This window comes from Amblyomma americanum, chromosome 6 (assembly GCF_052857255.1).
Source record: "Amblyomma americanum isolate KBUSLIRL-KWMA chromosome 6, ASM5285725v1, whole genome shotgun sequence".
In the NCBI taxonomy this organism is placed as follows: domain Eukaryota; kingdom Metazoa; phylum Arthropoda; class Arachnida; order Ixodida; family Ixodidae; genus Amblyomma; species Amblyomma americanum.
In genome coordinates this window covers 65,324,662-65,342,045 of record NC_135502.1, presented here as the reverse complement: position 1 = coordinate 65,342,045, position 17,384 = coordinate 65,324,662, and the positions used below count along the sequence as shown (strand labels likewise).

The following is a 17,384-nucleotide window of genomic DNA, read 5'->3' as shown; positions in this document are numbered from 1 at the left end:
AAACGCCATTAATATATATTCTTTCTGCTCTAGCAACGCTAATTCAACTGATTTGTTTTTACGGAAACCGAACTGGTGTGGTGTTAACAGATTATGTTTTTCAATGAAATTTTCCATCCTCGAATACAAGACTTTTTCAAACAGCTTTGAAAAGATCGGTAAAATAGATACCGGCCTGGAATTTCCCAGCTCTTTACAATCTCCTTTTTTGTACAGAACAGTAACTTTTGCGCACTGCATTCTCGCTGGGAAAGTTGCTGATTCTAAACACATATTAAAAATGTGGGTTAGGATGGGAGCAATAATATCAATTACATGTTTGATTGGGCATACTTGAAGACCATCGATGTCACAACTGCTAGAGTTCTTTAAGGCTTGTATAACGGACATGATTTCATCCACTGCTACGGGTTGAAGGTACACTGTGTTGTTAATATAAGTGGAAACGTATTTGCTAGCATGAGAGGATATAGAGGAAGCAGAAGCGATACTAGTGAAAAAATTGTTAAAAGCGTCAGCTAGTTCTGCACCGGATAATTCTTTTCCGTCAACTTGTAATTTCAATGAAGGCTTATGCGAGTGACCACGATTAAGGATGGTGTTCAACCTCGACCATAACAGACTGTTTTGACGGCACTCAATATCCAACAAAGATGAATAATATGCTGATCGTGCATTTCACAACTTCTTTGTTAGCTTATTACGATGCTTTTTAAATTGGACAAGATCATCTGCATATCGCGTATGAAGGAAATGTTGATATAGCTTGTCCCTCGTTTTCATTTCACTCCGTAATTCAGGTGTAAGCCATGGTTTGCGTGTTCTTTTACTTTTTTTGCGTGTTCTTGACGGGAAACTTTTGTGGTATAGTAGGGTCAGTATATCCATAAACTTATCGTACGCTTCACTGGCATTTGTGAGATTACCTATCGTGTCCCATTCCACTGACAACAGGGCGTCACGAAAGGAATTCAGTGTTGTGTCTGGTATTAGTTGGTACATTATTGGTGGGTTTTTTTTTCTTATTGACCTGCTTGATTCTACACACAAGAATACAGGCAAATGATCGCTGATAGAACATGACAAAACTCCAGATTTAACATTCGACCCCAAGGAATTGGTAATAAATAAATCCAGAGTGGACTGGCCTTCAGGTGTAATCCTGGTTGGTGTGTCAATTAAGTTAGCAAAACCATTCGATAATATGATCATATTGAAAGCATTTGATGATGGACTGTTCACACTCATATCGACGTTAAAATCTCCACCAGCTATTCGAGGTTTAGAGTTATGATTTTGAACCACATAAGCCAGGAACTGATCATAGAACTGCAGAAACGCAGGCAAATCACCATTCGGTGGTCGATAGCACACAGAAAATACATTTCTAGCAGTGCACAGGGTCAGCATTTCATAGTCTGGTGAAAGCACTGTGTAAGAATCAATGATCTGACATTCTACATCATTTGTTATCAGCAATGACACTCCGCCCCCTCCAGAGTCCGACCGGTTTAGATAGTGGGTATTATAATCAGGCAACCTAAAAATATCACATTCATTAGTGCTCCATGTCTCTGTTAACATAATAACCGAAAATTGAAAAGAGAAACCAGTAAATAACTCTTCCAGGGATGACACCTTATTTCTGACAGAACGCGTGTTCATGTGGATACACTTTAAGGGAGATGCGGGAAATGTTGCGACAATTTTATCTACATCATCAGGCAAGTAAAAATCCACTTCGTTATGCCACCTTCTTTTGTTGCAAAAAAAAACGCACTCTTTAAAGGTCGTCCAGCTCTCCCTTATCCCTGACGTGAATTGCACTAGCTCCGTCGGTCTTTCGAACAAGGACCTTACCGTTCACGTACCAAACAAACTTATAGCCTTTTTCTTTTGCCGCTTCCTTTACCGACCGTAGAAGGTCCCTGTTATGCCGAGTCAAGTTTTCTTGAAAGAAAATTGCAGGGGTTTCATTCCTCAGGGCGTTTTTTTTTCTTAAGCCATGTGTCCCTGGTTCCCTGCTTAGGGAAACGGACAAGAATTCCCGGCACGTTGTCTTGCCTAGCGGGCAGCCGATGCACGGCTGCAACGTCAGCCTCTTCAAGCTGAGGTATCTGGAGCTTATCAGCCACCTCATTTAGACAGCATTTGAGTTTTTCACCCTCCACAACAGGGATTCCATGGACCTCAAGGTTCAGTCGCCTACTTCGGAACTCAAGGTCATTCACCTGACGTTGAAGTTCGGATTCAACGGCTACATGCACTGTCTCTCTTTCCCCCAGTTCTGCCACTCTTTTTCTTAACCCTTTAATTTCAGTATCTCGATTAGAAATCTTTTCTTGAAATTCATCAAATTTCTGCGACAAAAACTGAACTGCCTCTTCCATGCTGTTTACTTTTTCAACTAGAGCTGGCAGGCGCTCAAGTTTTTCGTTGATTGACGCAAGAACTAAGCTTACATCAGTGTCATCCTCACGGCGGCTAGACCGCGAGCCTGCGCTCTTACATGTCAAGCATTTCCAGGCCTTCTTAGCTACCTTAGATTTGTAGGTTTTTTCTTGCAAACCAGCACATTTCACGAAGTGGTACATATATGAACAGGCCTGCTGATTGGGATTGTTACCTCCCAGCACTGCTACTTGCATATCGCGAGGTCCCGCAGTCAAGTTTGGGCTTCTCGCCATTTGAAATGCGGTACGGTAGAGCCGTCAGAGGACCACTTACCATCCTTCGAGAGCTTTGGTGAAATAAAAAATCGGAAACCGATCAGAAGACCACGTACACTTACGTGCTGGAACTGAGAGAGAGGTTGAAAGAAACCTGCGAGATTGCACACCGCAACCTTGATGCTGCCACGGAGACGGGCAAGAAAATTGATAACCGAAAGTCGGTGAATCGACAGCCGAAGCCAGGAGAAAGGGCATTGATTTTGCTGCCGAGTGACAAGAACAAGCTCACTATGCAGTGGAAGGGTCCATATCCAGTAACAGGAAAGAAGAATGAAGTAGACTACGAGCTGCTAATGAACGGAAAGAAAAATATATTCCACATAAATATGCTCAAGAGATATGAAGAGAGGAGTCCTAATGCCGACCAGCTGATCGCCTGCATGGTCATCAGTGAAGAGCCGGATGCAGAGGAAGTGTCCACTTTCAATTCAAGGAACACATCGGGACCAGAGGACGCGGTGCTTAACTCCGCCCAAGATGCAGAAAAGACGGCGCAACTCAAGCGTCTCCTCGAGCGATACGACACTGTTTTCTGAGACCTGCCCCGAGAGACGGAAGATTATTGAATGCAAGCTGCACCTGACCACCGAGCAGCCCATACACCTCAGGCAGTACCCTTTGCCACTGGTTGCACTCAAATCAGTCGAGAAAGAAGTAGAGGAAATGTTTAGACTCGGCATTATTGAGCGCACGGAGTCCATCTATAACTCACCCCTCATAGTCGTCAAGGAGCCAGATGGCTCCAATCGACTATGACTCGATTTCAGACGGCTCAATAGCGTCTTAATCCCTGATAGTAGGTCCGTTCCAAGAATTTATGTGGCGTTTGCGAGCGTCGCACAAAAGAAAGATTTCTCGAAGTTCGACCTCACGAAAGGCTATTGGCAGATACTTGTGGAGGAAAGTTCCAAAGAAAAAACAGCCTTCTCATGTGCTAACGGCCTATTTAAGTTTCGATTTATGCCATTTGGCCTGAAGACTGCAGCGGCCACGTTCACAAAGATAATGAGACAGGTACTTGGTGGTCTTCGCCATGTGCACCACTACATAGACGACATTCTGGTTGCCACAGACACTTGGGAGGGACATTTGATGGCACTCAAAACCCTGTTTCAGAGATTTAGTGAGGCAAACCTGACGGTTGAGCCGACAAATTGCGAGGTCGGATTTGAATCCGTGTCCTTTCTTGGACACGAGATTGGGATGGGGCGGATAGCGACAAAGCTCGATATCGTAGAAAAAATACAGGCGGCACCAAGGCCAACCACCAAGAAACAGGTACAGCCCTTTTTGGGGTTGACTGGATTCTACAGAGAATTCATTCCACATTATGCAGATATAGCTCTCCCACTGATAGAGACGACAAAGAAAAGTGCGCCACATGCAGTAAAATGGAATGACAGACACCAGGAAGCATTTAGTATACTGAAAGAAAGCATGGCGCAACCGCCCGTCTTGCTGGCATTCTTCACCCTGTGGCCTATGCTAGCAAGAAGCTTAGCTCATGCGAACAAAACTACTCGACTGTAGAAAATGAGTGTTTAGCACTTGCGTGGGAAATAACGAAGTTTCATTTGTAAATGCATGGAGCGCATTTTAGGGTGCAAAAAGATCACCAGCCACTACAGTGCCCGACAAAAACCAAATGGTCGAACGGAAGCTTGATGAGATGGAGTTTAACCCTCCAGGAGTACGAGCTCCATTTAGAATACGTAAAAGAGAGAGAAAACTTGGGAGCAGACTTCCTTATTAGGCTGAACTAAGGTTGGCTTTCAGCGTGTGTGGGATGCTTGTGTACCCGCAGAAATGGAATATCCATGTGTGTACGTGCTTTGCCATGCTTTATGTGTATACTATATATGAAGAGTGCAGTTTCCTGTGACTTTTGTGTTTGCGTGTTTGTGCATATTACTCGAGTGAGCAGTTTTCCTCGTGGGAAAACTCTTAAATGGGGGGGTGGGGGGTGGGGGGGAGAGGTACTTGTCATGAGTGTGTGTGAGACGCTGCGGAAAGAAATGAAACGACTAAAGCAACCACGGCACGCAGTGACCGAAACCGGCGTAGACACTGGGAGGGAGAGAAGCAGACGGTGCGAATTTCGCGCGTCTGCGCGGAAGCAATAATCGTTTACGTGGATACGGAAGAAAAGCAGACGGCGTGTGCGCACAGTTCAGATGTGCGTGTGAATCCACGGTGGTGAAGCTAGATGGGTTCAACGCACCCGAGGGGTGAGGAGGACGGTATGCAACGGCGTCCCCTCCGTGCGGCGACCCCGAGGGCAGACAAAGGGACTCGAGCCTTGACGCCGGTTTAGGAAACACGCACTGAGGCTGCCCTCCTGGGCCGGCGCATCCCGGCAACGATCCGGACCGTCGAGACGCTCCTTCGGCGACGGTCCGCAGGTCCCAGCGAGGTGTCCAGCTAGCGACATTCCTCACCACCATCCACCTTGAGTACCGATTGGACTGCTTTATTTTTTCTCCATTCGACTGCTACATAGACTCAAAAGACTTTAATTAGAACTATTTGGTGCTATGCTTACCCCACCGGCGTGAGCAAACTCTGCCTGATTTTTGAATGCTTATCTATGTGATGTAAACCCTTTTTTGTTATTTAGTTTTGTAGTTGATGTTTATTGCTTCATTAAATCTTGTTTTTAGAGACGTACACCTCTCTGGATCTGACTCACGTTCTAGAGAGATAGTGACACTAGTCAACTATTTCGTACTCCTGGTGTAAGCACGTTGCCAAGAAAGAGGATTTAGACTACGGCTATAATTCATGCTAAGAGCCCACCGCCGCCTTGAACAGAGACGTCAGGTGTGTATTTCGCTAAAAACACTGACACATGATGCATTTCATTTGAATAACGAAGACTCGCGCAGCTGACGGACTAACCTAAGCTGCGAAAATATGCGCGCGGTGGTAAAAACCTGAAAAAAGGTCTGCTATTGTCACCTGTATGGGAATTCTGTAATAATAGACAATTTTGTCTTCCTTATAGTCGCTTCTCTTTCTTAAAGCTTTCCGGGGTGGCTTAGTGACGGTAGCATTCGACTGCTGAGGCCAAGGTCGTGGAATCAAATTCCTGCCGCAGCGGCAAAATTTCTATGGAGGTGAAATTCAATGATGCCCGTGTTTTGTACGTTGTCAGTACATGTTAGAGAGTACCAAGTGGCTTATATTATTCTGAAAACCTCTATTGGGCTTTCTTTCAAAATCGACGTGTCGTTTCGGGTCCTTAAACTTCACATGTTACATCAGCTTTCTTGAGAACGAAACCCGTGAAAGTGGACTTTGTCGATTTGGTATTTTATGTCATTACAAGAACGTGAACTCAGGAACTCTTTGCGAAACTTCATATAGAGGTTTGCTATCATGAACAGCCACCGAATTGTGTTGAATTCTGTGCACGACGTCTTCGTTAATTGCAAGGAAATTAAGTTAAATTGGTTTTTGGGCAAAGGAAATGGCGCAGTATCTGCCTCACATCTCGGCGTACACCTGAAACGCGCCGTAAGGTAAAGGATAAAGGAGGGACTGAGAAAAGAAAGGAAGAAAGTGCCGTTCCTTGATTCACGTTCTTATTTTGCTTGCTTTTTCCACATTCCGCAACCACTGTTCTTTTGATACAGTGCTATATTTGCTCTATTATTGCCCACACCACAAACAGCTTTGAAAATATACAGGAAAAAAAAACGACACTTGTGCTAACAGCTCGTTATTGATAGCTGCGTAACATACAGGATATGGCGGACGCAAAAAAGGGGAAAAAACACGATAGAGCGTGAAATGTAACAACTAAATATAAACTTAAACCCTGTGTAACACGGCTAATCAAAGATTGGAGCGTTTGTCTTCGCGTTAGTGTTGTTAAAACGGCAGTTTGTTTTATCCAGGAGGCTGAGCAACGAAGTGCTAATGCAGCCAGTGTTCTCCTGAGGAGTGTGAATGGCTCTTAAATAGAGTGCGCTATTTCGTTCGGGTACTTCGTCAAAACGACTACTCTCCAGATATGGTTGGCAAATGCATAACCACGCTCTGCCCAGGAATGTTGTCAGTGGCCTTGCGGGTGAATTCTCTCTCAGGCTGGCTTCGCTGGAGCTTCTCGTGTAGTTTCTACCACCCATTATAATTGACGTTGCACTCTGAATGTTTCCAAATTTTTTGTTGCCTCATGCACCTAAGGTTTTCGCGTTTGAAAAGTACTATGTATGCGGTGTACACGAACGAAGTCATTGTCTAGTGAAAAAGGAAGGAAAGTAAGCTGCGGTCTCTATGTGCCGAAGGAAGTAAAAAATTTTAAAACGCCATCTTAATTCAGTGGCCTCAATTTGTTGCATTACATTGGCTGTTCCGGTGCAGGCGCTGCGTGGTGAAGGGCCCACAGGAAAAATTCCATGCGCTCACTTGCGCACCCTCCTTCGCAGCCCAAGGGTTGAAGCGAGATGAGCTTAGGCGCGAGTCCTTTACAAGGACAAAGGCGAACATTCAGCGGGTCTCGTGGTTCATCAATTTTCTCGCCTTGACAATCCGCGCGGCCGTTGCAAAACGCACTTGTCGTAAAGCAGATGCTCTCCTCGGCGCCTCGACGGCGTCGTAGCCCTCCGTCATCAAAACGGGGGCAAGGAGACGAAATGACTCGGAACATACATGCAAAAGCCTGCATTCAGTGACCCTGTTCGTATACTCTTTACGTCTTCCGCTTCGCAGGTCATGATGCCTCTTATCTCCACGGCTGTGGTCATCGGAATCGCGATGGCCGTCGCAGACCCGATCGTTGAGACGGAGAACGGCATGATCCTCGGCTCCGCCGTCGCAGTTTTCAACGGAACCAGCGCGGTGGACGCATTCCTGGGCATACCGTACGCTCTACCCCCCATCGGTGAACGCCGCTTTAAGCCGGCGGTGGCGGCTCCTCCCTGGGAACCGTACATATTGCAGGCAACAAAGAAAGGCGCCGCGTGCATGCAGTTCACGCCGTCGAACCCGCTGCCACCCTGGGTAGAAACCGAGAGCGATAAGAGCGAGGACTGCCTGTACCTAAACGTCTGGAGGCCCCAATCGAAGGGTAACGACACGGACACCCTCAAAAGCGTCATGGTGTGGATCCACGGTGGAGGCTTCGACTTTGGCTCAGCATCCATGAACCTCTACGACGGTGCCATCCTCGCTGCTGAGGGAGATGTGGTCGTGGTTTCTATGAACTACCGCCTGGGAGTCTTTGGATTCCTCGCACTGCCCGACGACATAACGCCAGCGCCGGGAAACCAGGGGCTACTGGATCAAGTTCTTGCTCTGCGTTGGGTCCAGCAGCACATCGCACGCTTCGGCGGTGACCCCAACAACGTGACGCTGTTCGGCGAGAGTGCTGGCGCGTGGTCCATTGGCTTCCACGCCATTTCGCCTATGGCCCACTCGCTCTTCCGGAGGGCCATCGTTCAAAGCGGTGGAGTGCTGGTTGACCAGCTGGCAGACTCTTCTTACACCGCAAAGACAAAGGCGTTGCATCTGGCCGACAGTGTTGGTTGCTTGCTCGCCAATGAAACTAACGTCGTTCACTGCCTGCAGAACAAGAGCGCGCACCATCTCGCACTCATGCAATCCGTCGTGTGTTCTCACTACCTGATGTGCTTCACGGCCGTCTACGGCGACGAATACCTGCCACATGATCCTCTGAAGGCTGCCAACGTGAGCATCCCGAAAGACTTTCTCCTCGGAAACGTGGAAAATGAAGGTGCCGTCTTTGCGAGCCTGCGCTTTTGGATGCAATTTCCGTTCCGCAAAGCCCTGGACGTCAGCAAAAAGGACATGCTGTACTTTTTCCTCAAATCTTTTTCGTTCGCTCCGGATTTTGTGGTGAGAGCAGTGTACAACTTGTACGTGGGCGCACTCGGAGAGAACGACTACGGGCAGCTGCGGTCAGAGCTAGGTAACGCCATCGGGGACGCCTTCTTGCGCTGCCCTGAAGTTTTCTTTGGCGAGAAGCTGTCAAAGAATGGATCCCATGTGTACTACTATAACATGGTGCATCGCTCAGCCACTACAAAACGCCTGGATTCATGGCTTGGCATGACCCACTTCGAGGACGTGCAGTACGTGTTCGGGATGCCCCTTAGGGACTGTCCTGCGGGAAGATACTCGCAGGCTGACCGAGAATTTAGCAGGCAGGTTATGAACATCTGGGCAACCTTCTCGAAGACTGGGTAAGTTCATTAGTCTACGTATTTAGGAAGTAGGTGTAACCTTCCGTATAGTTACCGAGATTATGAGCTATGGCGTCCACCTTACGATTTGCCGAAGACGTCTGCTATTCAATAATACATTCGAGAAACCAATTGGCTGCAACTACTGCCGCAACTGCAACAACTCACTAATAAGGACTGAGTAATTATGAATATATGTTCGCTGTCGAAGGTCTGCTGTCCCTAAGCAGCGCATTGAGTGATCAATCCTATTTAATCCCGTCTTTCATGAATAACACGAAAATTACCGAAATTCATGCTTTTCAGACGATCGTCGTTATTTGTAGTCTTTCTAGCGTTTCCCCTGCTATAAGTGGAAGGAAGGGACGTATCGGCTCATGTACGCTTGAGGAGCGCTATCATGTAGCTACATTTAATGCAGGAGGCAGTATCCTTAGAAATTTGACATTTTACCTTCAATGCACTGTTGCTAGAGGGGCTTGCGAAGGACATCTGAGCCTGTCTTACCATAGAGACATCCTAGCAGTCAAGGACTGTAAACGTAGAAAGCGTTGATGAAGAATGTATATATGTGTGTAGTGCAGTTATGCAGTCGTAACGACCTACGATACTAATGCATAAGGGCCATTTGCATCGGGGGAGGGGGCTGGAGGTCCTCATCCGGAGTCTTGAAACTTCATCCGGAGGTCTCGCGGACTTCTGAGTGAAAGTTTAGCAAAAAGTGACCGTGGCTATAACAAGAAACAGTTCTTCGTGAACTACCGCTGTTCTAACAATATGCAGACACCTGTTTATAATCTGTCTTTCTGAGGCAATGGAAACTGACATGCTAATAATAGCCACTGTGACGCTATTACTAGAAGTTTAAACCTCACCTGGTGCCTGTCAGTAGACTGCAAGTGGCCTCTACTATCGGCAGCAGGCCTTTTCTCTGTGCCAAAGATTTGTCTTGAAGGGACACAGAGTTCAAGTTGGAATTTGCATGTATCGATAGATTACCTCGTTACAACGACAAAGACGCTACTCTAACAGAAAACGGAGCTGTTACAAGAAATAAAAGAGTCAAAATAATAAAATACAGGCATCGCCTTCCCCTCTCGTTTTCACAAATAATGTGAGGCGATGCCAAATCCATTTTAATGCAGATCTCTGCGGTTAGATTACGCCCATCTGTGATCACGGAGTTTGTTTGCTCTTGACGTCACGAGTTTCGATGAAGTGGCGGGAAGGAATGTTGCGTTTTAAACCCAATATTTGCTCACCAATAAATGCTTCTTTTTCTGTCAAAAAAAAGAAAACAAGCTGCAGGCAGCCAGAAATAGGTATTTTAATAAGGGAAAAATTTGTATGAGCTGTCTTTATATATATATATATATATATATATATATATATATATATATATATATATATATATATATATATATATATATATATATATATATATATATATATATATATATATATTAAGGAAGCCAACAGTTGCCGAAACCAAGGTGCAAGGGGAATGTTTCTAATTTTTTAAAATTTGTAATGACAATCGATTGGTTTAAAGAAAATTACTAATAAAGCAGCAGAAAAAACAACCATGCCGCCGGTGGGATCCGAACCCACGATCTCCGAATAACGCGTCCGGTGCTCTCCCAACTGACCTACGGCGACGGCTGTCCAATCTGCTGCTTTCGTGGGTATTTATGTCTTTGCGTGTAAGCGAACCTTGACAGTGTTCACCAGCGCCACCCTTGTCCATAGCAGTGGACGTAGCACGTCCTGTGATACCGCGAGTGTGACGTAGAACGTCATCTAACGGCGAAGGCGGAAACTGTGCGAGAGCCCTCTTATGCTACCTATGGCATCAATACGGCCAGAACCGAGGCCCCCGTTAAGCTATTAGCAGACAAGGCAAATGAAATGAGGGGCTCGTTTGACAAATACATTAAGGAAGCCAACAGTCACCGAAACCAAGGAGATATGTGAATTCATTAAACAATTACGCAACATGCTGTAATTAACCTTGGAATACATTTGTAATACCTACCCTGCAGAAAAAACAATGAGACGCCCTGTAAAACAAGAAAAACAACGGATTCTTTAACTGTGTGCCGATGCTGCCTCGTCGCAGGGTTCCGCCGCCGGTGCACGGCAATCCTTGGCCTCTGTTCGATGTCAAGGATCATAAGGTGGTTAGACTAGGTCATAACTGCACGGAGGTCGAGACGCTGCGGGAACTGGACAGGTGCCGCTACTGGGAGCTCCTCGCCACGCCGAACCTGCAGGCCAACCTCATGGACTGCCTCTGAGAGCCGTTGCACGTCCGCATTGCAAGCGAAGGCTGTTTGCGCTCTGCACTGAAGGTGGAAGGATTGCCGTAGGCACCCCATTGACCAATGCATCACCGTGGTGAGATCGTACAAGGAAATTTCAGCCCTACAGAACAGCCGCTGGGCAGATAGGACAAGATTGTAAACGACGCCTAAAGTTCTAAGTGCGCAGAGATTTTTCCTACTGACTACGAAACTGTGCGCCAGATATATACTACACTAGGGAGATACCAAGCAGACAGGGGGTTCAATTACCTGCCCCTTCGGACGCCGAAGCATGTTAAGTTGCTCTGAGTACATTTTAGGCTTCTTCAGCCTGCTAGAATTGTGCCCTTGGTCCGCGCCTGTATACTTTCAGATGTGTGTCTCCGGATCCGGAGTGCCTTGCAGGGTCAACAACATCTCTTATGTCACGCCAAAAGCGGCCACTTAATTCATGTTGTCTGAACTGATATCGAACAATATCACGCTTGCAATTGATTAATATTTTCGGAAAGGTAGATCAGTCTTCTCCACCACGCTTCCTGTCGTGCATCAGTTCTGGTTAATGGCGTCAGAAAGGCGGGAATTATAACAGCACTCTTGGCAACAAATTTTGCTGTCGAATATAGCAAGCTGCTGCGCGGTGAATTGGTACCCCCTTGATCTCCTTAGAAGATAGAAATTTTACCTTTGATATAGTCGAATATATTTTCAAGGCAGAAGGTATGCTAAAAAAGCACCGGAAGAAAATTTTTAAATCGTGTTGTGGACAGTACATTTGGAACTATTTTGTTCAGCCGAAAATTATAGACTGGAAGACAGACTTTAACTTGAAGCTCTAGAATAATTCAAAAGATTCACAGGGTGCTAATTAACCTGGTCATTTATAGAAGGTCAGTTTGGACACGTAAATCAACTTGGGAGACGTTATTGGGTCCTTTCATTCATCTTAAGCTATTCAAGCTTAAGGAGTCACTAAAAGGGAAAGATATTGTTTTTTTTTCAGCCGATGGGGTGAAACAGAAACTGGAGTGCATACAGCACTGTCAGCGAGTACCGCAAACAAAGCGCATGAAAGCGGTGCGTATTGTAAACCAAAACGAAAAAAGTAAGAATAAGCGAAAGTTTGAAACAACATGTAAATCTGCAAGCAAACTATGACGATCTCGTACAGCCCCATGACTACAAGTGAAATTTACTGCTGGCATAGCATCTTTTACTGCTGTCACAACTGGAGTGGTCTCAAAAGATAAGGTTTATGTGTTACGTGATTCGATAAAATATATACAGCCATTAGGAACCAACTTGTTGTAGAAGCTAAAGTGTCTGCCGTGCATTTATTATCGCCGAGGTCGAGTGAAATTGTCAAATATTTGGTACGTGAAGAGTTAACAGGCGCACGCAAGACGCAGGCTCAACGGTTATTTCAGAACAGTAGCACAATCCTCCCAAACAGTCACAAATGTTTGCGATTATTTTGGCTTTCGCCAAGCAATCTCTGAAGCAGATAAATATCTGAGTTGTTTATGAGCCCATGTGTTGTGATCAATCAGGGTATTTGTTCTGACGGAGCTATACACGTCCTTATCGCCGGCACTGCACACAGACCGTGCCGTTGTTTTTGCCAGTCGTCAGGTCACCAGGGTGGTACGACCAACCCCAAGGAAAAACACTGCCGGTGCTGTCATCGCACACTTCACGCGACCATGACGTCGCGTGAGAATCTGCATTGTCGAAACGTAGTAAAGCGAGAGCGAGACATCCAACTTTGTCGTTGTTATTCTTTGTGTTACAATCGTTTGCCAGTGGGCTGCTGGACTAGGAAGTCCACCCAACCTGGCTCTATAATAGTCTGTTAGAAACCTATACAGACTTTTATACAAGTATTAAACGAAGTACAACACAGTTCATTTCCCTGTGCGCTGTGGACTGAGTGTACCTAATTCTGCCAGTCGCCAGCTTCAACTTTGCCCTGCTGTCACAATCGTACGTAAAAGATGTAAAAAATACTAATGACGATTATGATACTTCCTAATGCGAAATTTTAGCGCAGCTGTGAAGGTGTCTCAGGCTTTTTGGGCTCATTGTTTTGTTCTGCTGGGTCGTCTGCACGACTCGCGACGATATTAGTTGATGAAGACGACGATGTGCAATGCACAGCGCTATAGAGTGTGTTGCAGTTTACCACGACAACGGCAGTTTACCGCATGCAACTGGTCATTTAAATAGGCACCGCCTGGTTATGGCTAATCCCCCTTGTGGGTATGTGTCATTGTGTGAGGGCAACAACAACAACAACAACAACAACAACAACAACAACCACGACCCGTGATCGGCTGCGGGGTTAGCCAAGTGGACTTCAGGCAATAAAAAAAAAGCGGTGATAGCGTAGCGCTTTCGTGCAGTAGGCAGCGAAACTGATCTGTTCGAGGCGTCATGGGTTCGAATCCAGTCTCGGCAAAGTTCATTTTCATTTATTTATTTATGCTTTCACTCGGTTACACAGACGGCGGTGACGCAGCTCAACCCACGAACGGGCACTTAAGAGCACTGCTCTGAATGACTCGGAAGGTGCTGTCATTCCCTCCGTATTTCAAGCTTCAAAGGCATTTGTCGGCATTACGCAAGTTGAGCTGCTATGTTGGATTATTTAGTCTGGAACAAGATATTTATTAACATACTGTGTAATTCGGTAACATTTAAATTGTTCTCATACAGTCCACGGTTCTCCCCGTAACGAAATTCCTTGGTTGGTTAATTGGGGCCACGTGACGTTGTGGCGTCATCACAACCTGCTGACTGTGGCAGGCATCAACCTGTCACCGGACTACAAGCGGATTGCCGGTTTATGAGGGCAACCTGGGTCTCTGAAGCTGCACTGGTGGCTGCGTTTGACACAGACACCTGTAGGGGCAATGACGCATCGCTTAGCCGGTGCATCACTGGGCCAGTATGGGTATGAGGAAATCCCGCGATCTATGAAAGCGATTATGAGGTTCGTGAAGCCATCAATACCACGTGATCACCAGTGGACAAATCATAGTGCATGGCCAAGTTTGCAAATCTTAGGGCCTTCAGTTGGCAGCAGGCCCATCCCAGAAAATGCATGTAGATAGATTGGTGGGTGCATTAAGGTGGATTAGTGGGTTGGGTTAGTATAATCTCATATGATAATCTAATGACAGGTACTCGAACATTCTAGCAGGTGAGAACTCACGCATACCATATAAGGGCAATGGAACCGATTCCAACCGGAGCTTTGGCGGGCAGATCGCAAGAACATTAGACACTCATTGTAGACACCATAGCAGGTGACATAAATGCTACCGCATTTTTTCTTTAAAGCAAGCAACCTAAATACTATAATAATTTCTGCTTTAAGAATGTGGTTAAGAAGGCCCCGAAGTTTTTTGGATACGTTGGGCCAGATCCATGCTGCAAACGCCTAATTCACTGACTGCTAATAGCTTACACCCTAATTTTACTGAATGTTTCAAAAATTCTTCGTACCTGAGTTCATTTGCGGTGCTGAACGCTACTGTTGTATGCACGAAGGCGATTTCTGCATATGATTAGCTGCAGTATAATGCTCAAAACCTATCTGAAATTCCACTTGGAGAGTTAATAATGTCTGATACTATTGCGAAACACCGGTGTTTAATTGAAGCTTTCCGACAAATTGTGAGTGGGAATGCCGAAAGAGGAATTTTTTGTGCATGTTTCAGTGTGCGTGTTTATCGACATATATATTTACAGGGAAGCCATCAGCCAATCCTTTAACGCTTATACGCGAAAAATGGTTGTAGCCAAAGATAGACGAACAGATCTTAAGGTTTTTATATTGCCATGCCTTTAAAGGAAATTGGTCACAACCTGAGAGCAACATTGCACGAAGCGATGAGGCTTGCGTAACCACATTTTCACGGCAAGGGTGCTGTTCAATGAAATTCTTGTGAACATTTTCACAGCTCTAATGGGCAACAACACAATAATCGTCCGCACATCTTTGATACAGTGCCATTATAGGGCTTGGAGTGTTGCCAGTGAGTATGTAAATGAATGCCACAATACTTGCACCCCACGCATGAACAGACCGCTGCACCAACTGGATTATTTGTATTCAGATTTCTGCACAGGATGTTCTGAGCTCGCAATTTCGGTAGGTGCGCAACCGAAAGCAGATAAAATATTTCTGCCTTCAATATATCGAACGCTTGATTCAAAGACGCACGCAATAAAATGTTTGGGCACTGAATTGTGCGCAGTTGTCTTTGTATTTCACAGACGAATGTGTTCTACAGTAACACATTACAACAAAATAAGCAGCAGGCAGAGTTTTAAGTGCCCTGGGGTCGATAACAGTCAAACTCCTGTAGACTCGGCACGAATATTCATCGAACATTTGTGCCATTTTACATTTGCGACGATGCAGAATAATGCGTTTCTCTAGATACTGAAAGCGCATTTAGAAAATGGCATTTCGCTGCCTTCACGAAAGCATGTCTCTGTCATTACATAAGCTTCTGGGTCCAGTTGAACCAAGTGAACAAAAGAAATGTGTGTCCTCAACTTCTTTTGTTTGCCTGTTCAGCTTGTCTCCCAAACCGTAACCTTAAACTGCGCTTCCAAAGCCAAAGCATTATTACTATTATGTTCGAGGATTCTTTCCAGCAGTCTTCTGACCTGCTATATCAAAGCTATAAATAGGCTGGAGTGTAAAGCACGCGACACACTTCCGCTTTACATCAGCGGGCAGTCGCTTGACCGGAACCGGAGGCACCAAACTTTGATTCAAAACTGCATCAACCGCTTTATGCAATCGAACTGAGGGCAGCCGAGACCAGCGTTCCTCGCGCCGTCCCGTCGCACTAGCGATTTACGGTGCTGACACAAAGAAAGCCCCCACTCGAAACAAGCTAACGTACGCGAGAAATAAAAATAAAAACAAAATAGGACGAGCACTCTACGAGTTACAAAAGGCCGCGCGCACAACGTGGCCGACAATGGCCAGAGAGGAAGAGTCGTCCTGAAAGGGTGGCTGGCTCGCAAAACGCGACCACCGGACGTGCGGCGACAGCTGACCGCATGTCCGGTGGCCATTCGTATACGCATGGTCGCCATCCTCCCTCCGCCGCCGCTGTAGCGTGAATGCGTGGCCACTGGACCTGGTCGCCCGGTCGGCCGCAGCGCGTTCTGCAGTCTCGCTAGAGCCGCCACTCTGTTAGCATCGGAAGCGCTGGCCCCGTGTGACGACATCTGTCTGCTCTGCACTGCAGCAAGGTCAGCGATGGCTTCGACGGAACGAAAGTGCTGCTCTTCTTGCCGAGTGAACTGCTCATGAAAGGTATCCCACGGTCCATGGTCTTATCACCGCCTCTAGCCGACAAATGCAGGGCCCGCTCCTTCTGAGCTGACAGAGGTAACTGGAGTGTCTGAGGGTATCGTGGATGAGGACAGTGGGGGACTCTTGTTCACCGGAAGTCCAGCTGCGTTACTTTTTCGCGAACAGCGAGCAACTTCTTGCGGAGAACAACCTACCCAGCTTCTTCGGGAGCTCGCATTTCTGCCCTTCCAGAAGCGGTGAGTTCCAAGACTATACCACTTTTTGGATAGATATCAAATGAATCTAGGCCCAGTTGTCCCGAGAACGTAACAATGACAGTTACCTCGCATCAATCGTCGGGGAAGAACGAAGAATTTGCAAGCTTATGACACACATGAAGCAATTTTAGCAATAGAGGAATTCATATGAAGTACACCATTCGCTCTTACAGGCGCTGCCGAAAAGCTAAAATTGCTAGAAGCGGAATCAGCGATGAATTTCTGGAAACTCTGGAGCTGCCGCCATGCGAGGAACTCGCAGGACGTAATCACAAGCGAAAGTTCCGCGGAATCTCCTTCCGAAACGTATACAAAAGTAGATCATGATATGCTGCCAGGCGACGAGCGCAGTAATGAGGCGCAGCCGTTGGAAGGTGCCTCTCTGGGCTTCGAACGAACCGGGAACCAACTGTCCGTGTCGCGCTCTGGTCGCCACAAGCAACGTCTACGCCGGCGGTCGACCATCTTCGAGAACCCCACGCTCGGGCGCTCGGCCACCAATAAGAACTCTCGGGAGGACGTTGGAGAGAGCAACGACCAAGAGC

At 46.4% G+C, this 17,384-nt stretch overlaps 1 protein-coding gene across 3 annotated transcripts in view; it reads left to right on the top strand.

Annotated features, from left to right (window-relative positions):
* LOC144093608 (cholinesterase-like) overlaps positions 1-17,290 on the top strand; it is a 73,081-nt gene extending 55,791 nt beyond the window's left edge. For 2 of the 3 annotated variants that reach the window (XM_077627168.1, XM_077627169.1), the window contains exons 2-3: positions 7,446-8,938; positions 11,058-17,290. In XM_077627168.1, coding sequence (XP_077483294.1) covers positions 7,449-8,938; positions 11,058-11,235 — 1,668 coding nt within the window. In that variant the 5' untranslated portion in view covers positions 7,446-7,448 and the 3' untranslated portion in view covers positions 11,236-17,290. The remainder of the gene's footprint in view (positions 1-7,445; positions 8,939-11,057) is intronic. The other variant, XM_077627167.1, reaches the window with a different exon arrangement.
* The last annotated feature ends 94 nt before the right edge of the window (positions 17,291-17,384 follow it).